The sequence below is a fragment of the Acanthisitta chloris genome, unplaced genomic scaffold (assembly GCF_000695815.1).
Source record: "Acanthisitta chloris isolate BGI_N310 unplaced genomic scaffold, ASM69581v1 scaffold1355, whole genome shotgun sequence".
NCBI lineage: Eukaryota > Metazoa > Chordata > Aves > Passeriformes > Acanthisittidae > Acanthisitta > Acanthisitta chloris.
This window is the reverse complement of record NW_008671914.1, coordinates 24,842-40,572: the sequence shown is the minus strand read 5'-3', so window position 1 is coordinate 40,572 and position 15,731 is coordinate 24,842. Positions and strand designations below refer to the sequence as shown.

General features: G+C 40.0%; 1 protein-coding gene across 1 annotated transcript in view; it reads left to right on the top strand.

Moving 5' to 3' along the window:
• SUCLG2 (succinate-CoA ligase, GDP-forming, beta subunit) overlaps positions 1-15,731 on the top strand; it is a gene marked incomplete at its 5' end in the record, with an annotated part of 104,346 nt that overhangs the window by 85,610 nt on the left and 3,005 nt on the right. The window contains one exon of the mRNA XM_009074282.1: positions 10,959-11,079. Coding sequence (XP_009072530.1) covers positions 10,959-11,079 — 121 coding nt within the window. The remainder of the gene's footprint in view (positions 1-10,958; positions 11,080-15,731) is intronic.

Sequence of the window (15,731 nt, the reverse complement as noted above, 5' to 3'; positions counted from 1 at the left end):
AGACAGTGATTGACAGATATTTGAGAGCCCAGGCATGGATTTTGATACCTAGTAGTCCTGTGGGTATGCTCATCAGCCACAGTGGTGCCTTCTTTGGGAGAGTGGCTGTATTGCCCCAAATCTTGCTGTCTCCCCAGATCATTGCAGTGAAATAGGCTGCTTTGATAGGATCCCTTTTGAGGGCTGTGAAGGTATGGAGGGATTACACAAACAATTGCAAGAAAGAATGTTTTAAAATGATTTTGAAGTAGCATGTTGGGATATTGTGCTTTGTTTGGAAACTTCACTACTGCTCCTCCAACATTACTCATATCAAGATTTCAGAGCTTAGTGAGGTTTTGGGTTTACTCATATCAAGATTTCAGAGCTTAGGGTGGTTTTGGTTTTGGATGGTTTGGGATTTATTTTTTTTCCTTCCCTGATTTATGAAGTAACTCCATTTCTAGTAAGGCACAATCTAGTTGGACTTATGAAAAAGTCAAACCAACAGGTAGAGAGAGGCACAACTTAAGGTGTCTCCAAATTGGTAATACATACATTTTTAACTGGCTGGTAAAATAAACAGCCTTGAGTTCTGGTGTCTTCAACATAAGGACATGGAACTGCTGGAGCAAGTCCAGAGGAGGCCACGAAGTTGCTAAGAGGACTGGAGCATCTCCCCTATGAGGACAGGCTGAGGGAGCTGGGACTGTTCAGCCTGGAGAACAGAAGGTTATGTGGAGACCTCAGAGCAACTTTTCAGTGTCTGAAGGGCCTACAAGGAGCTGGAGAGGGACTTTGTGTTAGGAACTGCAATGATAGGACAAGGGGCAATGGGTTCAAACTGAAGGAGGGAAAGTCTAGATTGGATGTGAGAAAAAAGTTTTTTACTCTTAAGGGTGGTGAGACACTGGCACAGGTTGTCCAGGGAGGCTGTGGCTGCCCCAACCCTGGTGGTGTTCAAGGCCAGAATGGATGAGCCTTGAGCAACCTGATCTAGTGAGGAGATGTCCCTGCCCAGGCCAGGGGGTTGGAACTAGATGATCTGTAAGGTCCATTTAAACTCCTAAATTCGATGATTTTATGATGATTCTATGAACTAGTTATCAAATCTATCTATTTAGTCAAGCTCTGTTGTGGATATCTGTGATTGTACTATTTAATAGTATTGGGTTTGGTAATTTGCCAAGTGTTTGTCACACACCACAACTCACTGACCAGTGTAACTTACTATGTGAGCAATTCATATGGCAGCAGCCCATGCTCTATATTGTTTACTGCACCAGTTCCATTTGATCATATATCCATGATCCCCAGTCACTCCTTTTTTTTTTTTTTAAGGATATTGGGGTTTTTTTTAGTTCAAATGATTTACAGTTGTCTGACCTTTTTGCCTTTTAGCACACCATAAAGTATGATGCAATTGTACACAGGTGCACCCCAGGGCATGGCTTGGTGTTGAAATAAGAGGAACACATGCAACCTCCTGTGTCACATGTTTAAATAATGATCACATTGCTGGCTTATTTTCCAGAAAGCTGATTATTGTTTAGCAAAAATCTAATTGGAACTGCAGATCCTAAGAATGTTAGAGAAAGTGTACAATGTGCCTTTGAGAAATTAATCTGAAGTGCAGAGGCAAAATTCAGCAAATATTGGATCAATTTTTATAGACTTTGCTGTTGTGGAAGAACTACTTGCAGTCATGCTGCTGTATAAACTGTCTTGGATGAGTGGTTTTGGAGGCTGTCTATAACTTATCATGCTAATATGAAACAGTCAACATGAATTCCCTGAGTGCTTAATGACCAGTGCTTACTGCTTGTGCCTACAGGAAAGGGAGTGTGGGTTCATCTTGGTTTTGCTAGAACAATATCCCCCAAGTCTGGCCTGAGATTGCAACTCCCCTGAATTCTGGGTGCACAAAGAAGAATTTAAGAGAAATCTGAAATATTGCCCTCTCATCTGACACACAAGAATTGATCACGTGTGGTTTTTCAATCTTGCAATATGTGGTTGTGTAGGTAGTTGTCATCCCTGTATTGTTCTGCAGTCTGATCTGCTCCTCCAGGGGCTTGATCTCCTTGAGGCTCAGGTATTTAAATGAGACTCAAAATAAATGTAGCTACTTTCATTCCTTATACCCATAATCTGATAGAAGAGTTATCCTCCCAGATGTGCACCAAAAATGCAACTGTTCTAGCAACTACCTGCTGCCTGTTGTCCCCAAAACAATACTGTTGTCCTGATTCTCAAATATACTTCACAACACCACTTTGTGCTGTCAACATTTTTCTTTCCTTCTCTTTCTTTACTCTTGTCCCTTATTACCATAAATAAGGATTACATTAGGAGGTGGTTGTGCTTCATATCAGTGCAAGAACATGCCTGCATGGTTGCAGGCACTCACTTGCCTGCTTTGCCTGTGTTCTGAAGTGGGATTAATTAACTTACACTCTGCACTGATTAACATGGGCTGTGTGGGTTTTGGGCAGGAGCTTCCTGAGGCCTTGCCAGGTGGGAGCACAGACATAGGAAGGATATGATGATTTCTTCCTAAACACATCTCTAGTGTGATTCCATCCCAAGGGCTGCAAGGGAGTGATGGATTATAGTGATGAATGTGTTTGTGCCAGGACTCCGGGTGTGCAGAGGGTATGTCCTGCAGATGAGGAAATGTTCCCCAAACTGGCTTAATGTGAGAATTGTTACTGAAATTCAACTCAAGTTAAGGTTCCTGAGGCCCCAAACTGGCTTAATGTGAGAATTGTCACTGAAATTCAACTCAAGTTAAAGTTCCTGAGATCACATTGCTGCTTGCCATGATATTTTGGAATTTGAAGGAGATTGTGTGTCTAGAGCTGGAATATTTCTGTGCCCAAAACATGGGCTCCTTGCAGCTGGGCAAAGGAAGGACTCTGGGGACTGTTTCCACTGCAATACTGTGCTGTGTAATCTGCCAGTCTTCATTTTATCTCATACCTTTAATGAGCTCTGATCCCTTAATTTTTATTCTTATGTCAGTGCTACAGAGAATTAAGACAAAATCCCATGGCAGATATGTTCCTGGAGGTCCATTCTGGGAAGTATCTTTGGTATTGGAGAGGACCAGAGCTTTCCCTGCTCTAGAACCCTGCTGACCTGCATGTTTTTATCACCTCATGGAAGAGTCACAACCTGGATGTGGTCAGTTAGCAGAGCATCGTTGCTGAATTGTTTTCAAACCAGCAAAAGCCAATAAACTCATATCTTGTTTTAGGTCCTGAAATTGCTGTAAGCAGGAAAGACTACGGACTGTAGCCTGGCTGGTTTAGCACATCTGAAAGTGAACACACCAAGTTTTGATATGGAAAACCTGTGGTATTTGAGAGACTTAGCATGGCACCAAAGAAGCCACATTTTGGGAAGACCAGGCCAGGTACTTCACATACATCAACAAGTTGTGGCACAACCAGGGTGTTCTCTCTGGTGAGACTTGTGTTCCTCAGGAGCCTCTTGAATACAGGCCAAAAATCTTTAAATCCTTAATCTGCTTTTCCTACCTGTCCCACCAGACAGAAAAATCTGCATTTTGTTATGGAGATTGGCCAGAGTTCCTTTCCTGCCAGGTCAGCATGTTGTGTTACTAGTGAATTTTAAACCTTGACCTGTTTTAGAATAGTACAAGACATTCAAAACTGCATTGTATCAATATATCTTCACCTGACTGCAAGCTTTCTTGCATTGCTTTTTATTGATCCAACCTCCTTAAATTTATCACCTTCAGACTTTCAAAATTCCATCCCAAAGAGGCCAAATAGTATTTTGCATCGGTTTTATAAAGTAAAATCAGGTAGTTTGGCTTTAAGTAGAAGAAATAGTCCTGTTCTTCTCTCCAAAGGGATTTTTACATCCCTTTTCCACATTGAATTGCACTGTCCTCTAGTGGGTATTTTAAGCAAATGTTTTTGTGTTTGTAAATCTTTCATACTGCTCAGATACAATAAGCTTAGTCTTTGTTTTCAAATGAACCACAAATGTTGTCTGATACAAAAAGGTAGAGGATTAGAGTAATATTGCAAAACTGAATGAGAAAAAGTTACATTTGACCCGTGGTGCAAGCTATAATAACACAGAGTTATTTAAAAATGTTCATATCTGGCTTATCAGCTGGAGCAGAAGGATAAAGAGTGAAGATACAAGTGTATAGCACCTGTGGTTTATTACATTTTATTACTTTGTATGGAGAGTTGGAGATAATCTGCTTCTTTCACATTGAAACAAATTTGGTAATCTATGAATGAATGAAAAATAAAGACCAAAGGAATAATAGGAAGGATTAAATGCACTTTATTAAATTCAAAGTGTAGAACTATACATTTTACCCAGTGGTTTGGGTTTTTTCTTAATATTGCTACTCACCTCTTAAAAGGCAATGCCTGGGCTTCCCTGGGATTTGAGGTGCAAAACATCTCTGAAGATCAGAATGGGAAGATAACAGTTGTAAGTGGCAGTGCTTGTCAGGCTTGTGAGTGTTTGCAGTACTGGATGTCTGGATCCAGCTGTAGGTGACAGCACCTTTATTTTCCTTCCATGGGCTGGGAATACATCTGGATCTTCAGTGGTTGTGTCCCAGCATCCTGTGCTGTGAGCTTGCCCACAGTCTTTGACATATTTGAGTGCAGAGATATCCTGTCACTGCTATTTATTATGTTGCAGGAAGAGGAGAAGAAACAAACACCTGGCAGTGTGCTGCTACTTGCTTTTCTAAATTATTTTCTGGCCACTTAATGATTTCATTTGGTCAAAGAATGTGTTTTTGCAGACACAAAATAAGACTCTCTGTCATGGTTTAACCCCAACTAGAACCAAGAACCACAATGCAGCTGCTCACACACTCCCCAACCAACGGGGTGGGGGAGAGAATCAGAAGGGTAAAAGGGAGAAAAGCTCATGGGTTGAGACAAAGACAGTTTAATAGAGAAAGCAAAAGCTGCACACACAAGCAAAGCAAAAGCAGAAATTAATTCACTGCTTCCCACGGGCAGGAGGTGTTCAGCATCTCCAGGAGAGCAGTGCCCCATCCATCTAACAGTGACTTGGGAAGACAAACACCATCATTTCAAATGTCCTTCTTTCCTCCTTCTTCCTCCCACCTTATATACAGAGCATGATGCCCTATGATATGGACTTTCCCTTTGGTCAGTTTAGGTCTCCTGTCCCAGCTGTGTCTCCTCCCAATCTCCCATACCCCCCAACTTTCTCACCAGTGTGGCAGTACAGAAGGCAGAAAAGGCCTTAGCTCTGTGTGAGCTCTGCTCAGCAACAACAAAAACATCTCTGCATTGTCAACCCTGTGTTCAGCACAAGTCCTAAACACAGCCCCATAGTAGCCACTGTGTAGAAAGGTAACTCCAGCCCTAACCAGCACACTCTGCTGACCAGAAAGATTGAGAAACATGATGCATGTTTTAACCTCAAAAATGTCTAGGAGCCTCCAGGCAGGAACATGTTTGCCAGCTGTAGCATGCAAACCCACAGTCTTCTACGTGGATGTGCCCTGTGGCATCCTGGAGAAGAAAACTCAACTAATACAATCTGCTTCATGCTGTCTGGGTATGCTTTCAGCTGATGAAAGAGTTAGGAGTGGTCAATAACTGAATTCAGTTAGCTCGAAATGTAAAAGTGTTTTCTTCAGATTTCAATCAAACCAACCATGAGCATGTTCTTTGCTAGTGTAGCTTTCAATGTGCTGCACATGTAGTTTTATTGACAGTTGCTGAATGGCTTGTTTTCATCTCAGATATGTGGACTGAGCTGCTGAGCCACCATTTCCAGCAAGGTCAGAGATTATACTGGTGATTTTATAGCTATATCCATAGTTCTCCATGTGAGTGTCATGCACCTGTGAATGCATATAAGGGAGAAGATGCATATGAAGTCACAAGGTGTGCATGGGACACTGCTTAGAGTCATAAAACTGCTGCAAGTCTTTGCTGTCATCAGATGAGAGAATGTGGGGTGTTTTTTGGGGTTCTCAAAAAATTCTAATTTGAAGTTTTTTCGTACTTTGATTAAAGGGATCTGAATGTTGGAATAATTATGCTTTTGAGCTCTCTTTGTGCCAGCCATCCTGAAACATTTCTTTTAAAATCACACTTTCAAACATGTATTTTTTTTAAAAAAAGAGAATACTTGTGACCCTGTATATCTTTTGAGTAATATTCCCAAAAATCTGTGCTGTCCAATCGTTTGGGGGTTGATTTTTATTGGGTAGTTCTCGAGTTGTATTTCTGTTCTCACGTTTTTGTCTGTAACTAATATTCATGCAGATCCTGGAAGGCAATAGCTATGTGGTTTCACTGTTGTTTGCACATTTCCACCTTACCCCAGGTGGTCACAGTATGTTGGGGGCTCTTCTTTGCTTCAGGGCCAGTGTTGGTGTATCTGCAGGCTCAGTTGGATCCTGGAGCTGCTTTGGCATCCACAGAGCTCAGGTGTTGATACAGCACAGCAGAAGGAGTGTGTGTGTGTGCAGGGGAGGGAGGAGGAAACCAGGACAGCTACTTTGGTGACTGCCCATGCTTGGGTCATCTTCAAATGGTTATGAAACCTCAGTCTACATGACATTGCATTTATATTTGGATTTCTGATCTGTTGGAGCTGCAGAGCTTTCCCTTGCATGAAGTACCTGTTCAGTGCTGCAGTGTGTTGTCATCCTACACCTATTGTAGCTGTTCTGTGGTAACAGCAAAGGGGAAAAATCAAAGACAAGCATCAACTTGCAAATGTCAAGTTTTTGTCCCCTCTCTCTTTTTTCTTTTTTTTGGTACAGAATTTGTGGTGTGAGTGCAGACTGGGAAGGTCAGCAGACTGGAGTGCAGTGGCTGCAGACAGCCAGACGGCCCCAGTATAGATTTATAAATGGGCTGCAGGAAAGGTGGAATACTTATAGGTGCTGCCAGTATTAATCTTTAAGTGTATGATGATCAGATGTCTGAGTGCATTTTGTTAAGGCTGAGAACATTGTAGAGAAAAAAAATTAGAATATAGTAATTGCACACACACTCCAGCTGATTTTTAGAGCTGAGGAAGGTGTGCTAAAGTTGCTTCTGCTCTTCCTAAAATTCCCTGAGTTGTGTGGAGTCTTGGCAGCCTTTTGGATCGTGTCAGTGATCCAACACAATTCTAACAGTGATCTCCCAATATCATTGCTTTGCTTAGAATACAATTACACTTACTTGGGGTGGAGTTTCTGTGGTGCCAAACATTCAGAGCAGAATTGCAGGCTTGAACAAAAAGTCACTGTAGATTAAAACTTAGCTTTATTAATAAAGCAACCTAGATTTTATATAGCTATAGCTATACATAAATATACCTAGTTTCTTATATAAAGAGAGAAAATATTCTCTGTGTGCCTGCATAGATGCTCATATAGCATTTAGGAGCTGTGGGATTAACAGATGTTGCAGTGTTTGCAAAGATTTGATAGGATGTCTAGGATGAAGACAGTGATAGTACAGCACTCAGTTTCTATCCCTTTGGCTTCCCAGCATTGGTGTTAGGCCTGGTAGATGTTACCAGCATTGATGGTGTTATCTTCATGCTGCTGTGGCTTCCCTTATTTCTCCAGGGGAATCTATAATCAGCTGCAAATACATTTGATGGTGATTTCACATCTATCAATCCTTTTGGTGATGAAAAAAAGCTCATAGATATGCTGCTGTCTTTAGTTTCCTTAATAAAGTTGCTGAAATACAAAAAGAAAAAAGAGAGGATGAGGCCTGCAGGGGGGTAAAAATGGTTATTAGAATAATGAAGCTATTAAATGGCCTGTCTTGTATGTAGGCAGTTTGCTCTCTCCTTAATACATCTCACAGTCCATATGCATTGGATACTGAGCATGTGGATGTGTAATGGCTCTGGGATGCAATGGGAGGTTTATTTTTCTCAGAGACTTAAGTAACACAGAGATTGTGCATTCTCTGTGCACATGAAACACTGAAAACCTTTTCATCCATCTACTGCGTCTGAATGTTAAAGTTCTTTCAGCTGGAAACGCAGGATCTGGTCAGGCTATAGAAGCATATATAAACAATGTTCACAAATTTCAGCAGAGTTAAAGTGAATCCCAGCATCATCTGAACTGATCTTTTGGCTTATTTGGAAGATTACAATGAAACCCAAGATTGAATTCTCTCCCTGATTCAGTTTCCTATTGATTGAATCCTTTTAGACTCCTCTCTAATTTAACAGTGTATTTTTATTAAAGCCAAGCATACAAACATCAATTATCCAAGCTGCATCCAATTTCCTTCAACTTTTTTTTTTCCCTTTTGCTGTCAATGGATTAGAAGACATGATTAGAATTCAGCTTGAAAGCTGAAAAGCAGATCCTTAAACGAGAATGTCTGTGTTAGGAATTAAAATATCTGTAGTGGGCATAAAATCCTCCTCCTTATCTCTAATAATGTAAACACACTTGGTTAAGTTGATCTGTCACATGTCTGGTGCAATGTCCCTGAATTAGGAGGATGTATTAGAAAGGGTGGAATGGTATCTGTGCCTTGTCCCACTGTTAGAATCCATCACTGGTATGTTTTAACACCAAAGTACTTTGCACAGAGATATCTCTGCCATAAGGGTTAATGTGATAAGAGTTTGAAGGGCTCCTTTTTTTTTTTTCTTTTTATGTTGTTTTACTTCCTAACCCCGGGAATGTTTGTGTGTGCACAAGCAATAGGAGCGAGGCAAAGGAGCAAGGTTTTACTATTGGTAGCTTCTGCAGAGTTAAAGCTTTTGTAACACAAAGGTCAAATAAATAATTGCAATGACATCACCACCTTAATAGCCAGAAAAACCTAAACTGCTAAATGTCTGCATTTAACATGACTTAGAATCATAGAGTTCTCTGTCTATATGACATAGAATAGACATGAAAGTGTTGGCTCATGTCTACACTATAAGAAAATTATAAAGTAAATTAAATTGTATGTTCTGGTTTGACTGGGGTATAAATTTCCTTCTGATGCCTAGTGTGCTCTGCCTGGGGTGAGGAAGTCATGCCATGGGCCATATAAGATTGTAACTGTGCAGGCTTCATGAACTGAAAAGATTGGTATTGTGTACTGGATCATCATCCCTAATTTGAGTGGGAGAAATTTGGATATCAGGACTATTAGGGAGTTTATTATTAGTTATTGCTCTATTTCTATAGCAATAGAGATTTTTCATGCTCTGAAAATCTTAATTGGATAACTCCACTGCAAATTTTAAGAGGAGACAAGTAGCAGGGGAAGGCACCATCCTAGCACATGAGCACTGGAAAACTATGTGAAAGAGCTGGTGTCTAATAAACTTGAGAGGAGAAAATGGGGCTGTGACCCATATGGTCAGATGGGAACTGTTCTGACCAATTTTGGTTGGCATCATGAAAATCTTAGAGCTGAAAGAAGCAGAAAATGATGAGGGAGATGTCAATGACATGGTCCCAGTGCCAGCTGAATTTTACAACTGTGGTGTTGGCATTGGAGTTCAATTTTTTGAGCAACCTGGTCTAGTGGAAGGTGTCCCTGGCCATGGCAGGGGATTGAAACTAGATGACTTTTAAGGTCCCTTCCAACCCAAACTATTCTATGTTTCTGTGATTCAGTAGTGCAATGTAAACATTGCAGGTGCTTCCAGTAAGTGAGGTTTCTGCAGTCTACAGTACTCCTTAAAGAGTGAGGTCATTTCTTGTGGGAAATAAAGGATTTGTGGAGATGGTTTTTTTTCCTTTTACTGTGTCTGGCAGTATTACCACCAGTGGTGAGCTTTGAATCTGTGCATGTGACTCCACAACACAGGAGTTAATTGTCATGGTTTGTCTGCAGAGAAATATTAAAACTGATTGTGCAGAGCTCTAAACGTATGTGGCTGCAGGGAATTTTCTTGGTGCTGGGATGAGTCTGCCCACCTGGAGGTGGGCAAAGTGAATCCCTTCATCTGGTGCAGTGAGTTAAGCATAATTGCTGTTGACATCATGCACAAGTGAAACCCAGTGATATTTCATTCCTTCAGACCTAATCCCTTCTTTATCTTGTTGTGTTTGGAGTCAACATGATTCTAGCAAAGCTTCTCTGTGGCACCCAGTGAGGCTTATTGCAGAGTACCCCAAATTCTGGGGATTAGCCCCACTTTGGAATGAGGAACAGCACAGCTGCATCCTCATGGTGTTCTCCTCAACATGATAAGCCATGGTTGGAAGCCTGGAATGTGGGCTTGGGTTAATATTATACTGCCTTACCAAGTGGAAAGAAGTCATATTAATGCCTTGTATGTATCAGTGTCTTGTATGTTGTAAGGGTAATTTAGTAGTGAATTGGGTGCAGAAATTGCAGTTACCAGAAACTGATGAATAGCATTTTTTTTTGAGGTTATCAGTTAGCCTGTTGTAATGAATGCTCTTCATTACGTGCCTCTCTTTGTTAATTAGAAGGGATTTTTACTCCTCTTTATCAAATCAGGGCAAGTATATTACCTTTTCCTCTGTATGCTTGTGATAAAGTGCAGATCCAGATTGGTTTGTGAAGTGTCCACATGAATATTTCATTGCATGTGCATCACACATTCATGCCCTGTGTTTTCCTAGCTCCAGCCTCTGATGGTTATTCAATGCATTAAAAGAATCAAAATATAGATTGCTTAATCTCTTTTCATTTATACTTATCCGTAGAAATTCCCTTTTTTTTTTGTATAATGCTATGTTTATGACAATAATTATTATGCCAGTTTAGGCAAGGCCATTAATCACTGCTGCACATTACAGCAACAATAGACTCAGGGTCAAATTCTCTGAGTGCAGAGGTGAAACTTGTCCCTTCCATACATGAGAACTTGCCTGACAGAGAGGAATTGGTAGCCTGGTTTGAATCTTTTACCTGTGTTTATTTAAAAAAATAAAGCCAAAACAAACCATAAACAATCTCCCACTTCTTTCCTACTTGGTTTCTTTGCTACAGGTTGAAGCAATCCTTGTGAACATATTTGGTGGGATTGTGAACTGTGCCATCATAGCCAATGGTATCACCAAAGCCTGTCGAGAGCTTGAGCTCAAAGTACCTCTGGTGGTCAGACTGGAAGGTAAGTGCTGCTGGTTTCAGACCAAAGTCATCCCTCAGGTGCCCAGTAATCCACTTGGGCTTTTTTCCTTCTCCAAGCTCTAAACAGATTAGTCCCACACAACAAGAATATGTCCAATTCTTCAGCTATATCATGACCTGAAGTCAATAAACTGGTATTCTATATTCATGGTATCCCTGGTGGTACTTGAAGCAATGAAATTTTGCAGTGGAAGCTTTATGAGTTTGTGAGATTTGCAATGCAAATAGGAATTATTTCGATGCAAGTTTCTGTTTACTGGAAGGTATTTCTTTTTCAAATGATTTTTGGTTTTTTACTGAATCCAATTCCATTATTGCTAAACCTGCAGCAAAATACAGTTTCCTTACATTTACTCCAATGCCATAATTAAAAGAAAGAAGTTAGAGAGAGAAATTACTCTAAGATGTTCTTCTGCCCAGATATCCAATCCAGCTAAAATACTCCAAGAAACAGAAGATTTGGTAATGGTAAGGAATATATATATTTTTTAAGTATATCCAGCATTGTTCAACTGGAAACAAAACAGCAGTAGAGAGGTGAGGAAGGCAATAGAGAGTAAAGGATGAGCACTGTTTGGCAGCTATATAATATGATATAATATGATATAATGGCAGTGGGTGTGGAGTTCTGCCTCTAATTCCTGAGAAGTTCCCTGAAGGAGGAAGGGAGATTCTTCTGCCATTGAGTGAAAAAGTGCTTTGATTGCAATCAGCACACACAGCTCTGGTGAGCTTAAACATTCCCTTTTAGCTAAGTAGGTTTGGAAAATAGATGTTTGGGGTGGTTTTTAAGGCCTCTGTCAGCACCATCAATATTCATGTTTGTGTGTGTGTAAAGAGCATAAAATGTCCAGTCACTCAGCACTGGTGATGAAAGGAGAAAGCACATCCCTTTATGGACCTGAGATACAAAACCAACCTGGTTTTTTTTACACTGTGATAAAGAGGGAAGAAAAATATGTTCTGAATACACCAACCTTTTTCCTTTTCAAAAAGTAACATCCCCAGGATTCAGATTAGATGTTAGGAAAAAGTTTTTCCCTGTTAGGGTGTTCAGGCACTGGAATAGATTGCCCAGGGAGGTGGTGGAGTCACCATCCCTGGAATTGTTAAAGAGGCATCTGGATCTGATGCTGGAGGATATGGTTTAGGGATTACAGCAGTGACAGGTTAATGGTTGGACTTGAGAATCTCAGAGATCTCCTCCAATCTTAAGGATTCTATTATTCCTGAAGATGCAGATTGCCCAGGAAATGCTGTGGTTAGGGGAATACTAGGGGTTTTGTCATCCCTTGGTCTCATGCTACACCACACATCCTGCTATGGTAAGTGCAGGGAAATTTAAATACTCTAAAATGGATTTCAGAAACAAATTGTGGAAATTTTCTTTGGATGATGCAGCACCAGTAAATACCTTAAGAGACTAAGTAAATAGTTTAATATGGATGAAGGAGAGACTGATGGATGTTGGTTAGAAGCAGGAAAGTTTCATAATATGAAATCTCATTGTTTATCAGCTCAAGGCAAAGTTGTTTTGCTTTTTGTCAGAGCAGAAAACTTTTCCTGTCTGTCATAGCTGGGAAAAAGTTTATCTGTCAGATGTGCAAGACTTCTCATTTCTTGTAACTGCTGTTTTATAAGGGAAGATATTGAAAAAGCTGTTAGTTTTCCTTATGAACAAGATGTTTCTATTGCAGGATTGGAAACTGTTATAAGACAAAGAAAATCAACTTGCTCATTTTAAACTGCAGTCTACTGGGTCTGCCACTGGGTTTGCTTGACCTTTTTCCAGTCATTTTCATACTTCCATGATTGTACACAAAGAAGAGTGAATTTTGAATTATTTTTTTTTTATGTGGCTTATGAGAGATTGCAAGAGACAAAGCCATCCCTGGGCTGAATGAGAAGAGTCCCAGTGCTACTGCACAGTGGAGTTTGTCTGGAAGAGAAGGTGTGGAGCAGAAGTGCTGCTGCCTGGGGTTGCAGAAAGCCCTGCAGAGGTGGCTGTGACCTTTGACCCATGTGCTGCTTCACCCACAGAGATCAAAGCTGAATCTTCAGAATGTGGAGCACAGATTTTGATGCAAACATCTCTGGTGATCATCTTCCCAAAGCTGCTCACTCTTTACTAGGGTTGTAGTGATGCTTCTCCTAGACTAGTTGCTGACTCTGGAGATGGTGATACCATATTTTCTCTAGGAAACCTTGTCCCAGAATAATACAGCTAACTCCCACTCTTACATAATCTTTATCTCAGAAGTTTTATAATTCCTTCCCTCATTCCTAGCGTTGCCCTTCAGTTCATCCTAAACAAGGAGCTGTGATGTTTACAGCCTTCAGATGTTGTACTTAGAAACTGTTAGCTAGTAGCTCCTGCTTGCTCAGCCTCCTTAATCACCCAAACCAAGCAATATATATACACATTTGGTCCTTTTAATCTTTCCTCAGAAATCAATCCCACTGGATCCTTAATCGTCTTCGTTGTTCTTCTTTGAACTCCCACAGGGTTATTTAAACACACAAGGATTTTGAATTAATAATGAGTACTGTGGAAGTAATAAGTCTACCCCAGAGTTTTTTAAAACATCCTTGATAACATTTTACAGTTCAAAAGGAGAAAAGGGACAAGCACTTTTTTTGGTTTTTCAGTTTGGATGTTTTTCCAACAGAATGTTCATGATTATTCCCATAAATCTAACAGATTTGTGACCTGCATTCTAAAGGCTCTTTGCCCACATGTACTGTATTACTAGTGTCTTGATGACTAGAGTTTTAATCAGTCAAATCTGTCGTGATTTAGCAGGATTCTGTGGACAAATCTTTGTTCTCAGTTGTGTAATAATTACAAGCAGTTTTACCAGTGGATAAAGAAAGGATTACTCTCCTCTTTGAAAATGGTAACTTTATAATTACATATGTTTGCTTGCCTTATCAGTAAAGAACTCACCAGCTGAGACACAGGATTATTGTTTAAAAAACTCATGGACAAATGGAGGAACCACATATTCCAGATTTTATCTTTTACAGATAGAAAACTAACTGCTGCTGGGTTTAGGCAGGATTTTTTTCCCTTTAAAATGTAATGTACTTCAGTTAAGTTTTGTGAAAACTAACTAGCAGTGCTGAATGGAAGCCAAACCTTGTTTCTCATTTCTGTAGCTCAGAGTTAGATGAAAAGAGGGATGAATAAAAAAGAATTGTGAATTAGATATCTGCTTCCTGTGCTGGAAATTATATGCTCTCTGTTTGAATAAGTGAATTCTCTGCTTCTCTGGTCACAGGACAAGAGGAACTGGGAGGAATTAGAAGTGTTTAATATGTTGAAACTCATCTAGAAGCAAATTGGCTTTTATTCAAATGTCTGAATCCAAAATTTCGCTTTCTATTTTTCAGTGATGTGAATAGTGACCTTCTGTGCTGCTCAGAATCTAAATTTTTTTTGAGTGTAGTCAGAAATCTTTTACACACAAGTGAAAATTTGCTTTAGCTTGTGTGTCTTGCTCACAAGAATGGTTCAGTGTGTGTGTGTGAGTTTTAGTATCCCAAGTTGCCTGTGAAGAGAGAAGAACAGAGTATTGCAAAGTCACACTTAGAACTTCATTTAGATCAACCTCTTCAAGTTCAAACGTTCAGCACAAATTTAAATGTCTTTCCCACTTAGGATGTAAACAGGAGGCAAAGGGAAAGATTAAAATATTGTTAGGGAAAAGGAAAAGGGATGGAAAAGGGGATAGAATGGCCCAATGGAATGAACAAAATAGGAAGGGTTTAATTGTCTCTTTGAGTTGGCAGTGGATGTTGGTTTATTCTTGACTGCAGAGCCAAACAGGTACAAGATGTGTAAGCCACCAAAACTTTACAGGTTCCCTAGCTAAAGATCCCTAATTAAAACTTATCACTAGCCAAACCTCAAACCAAATGGTGACTGAGGTTAGCTCATGATGGACTCCAAACCTTGTTCTCCAGTGCCTTTGTTTTTGAGACCTGAGAGCTCCTGAGTCTCTGGTTTGTGGGCTAGCAGAAATGGAAGGGAGATTTGGCTCTTAATACACTCAGCACTGAAGCACATCAAAGCTGGAGCCTTGTGATGGATAGTGTAACATGGGCACAATGTGTTCGTGTCAGTAATAATTTTTGACATTCTGATTATTGTGGGATTTTTTTGTCATAGCAGAATATCTTGGGTAGATCAGCTTAATTTTTATGTTAGTCTTTTACTTGTTAGCCTATACCAAATGAATATAACTGTGTCTTATCCCCTTATATCTTCTTTACCTGAAAAGCCAGAAATGGCATTGAAGGCTCTTGTATCTTCTCCAGCTATTAGCATTAAACAGTGGCAATTTTGCCTGTTTCTAATGGTTTTATGACAGTGCCAGTGAATAAAGGAACATTATCTAAATCCTACATATGGGGTATGATTGTGGGTGTGTTATTTGTTTGATTTTCATTCAACATCTGCAGTCCTCCCAATGTTTTCTGGTATAATCTTCCCATTTATAGAAACATGCTTAGACAGAATATTTATTATTAGGATTTTTTGGTAATAAGTTGCATATATTTGCTTTGCTACTGATAGCAGAGATTTCAAGGCAAGAGAAGTGTAAATGTGAGAGATTGCATGCACACAGA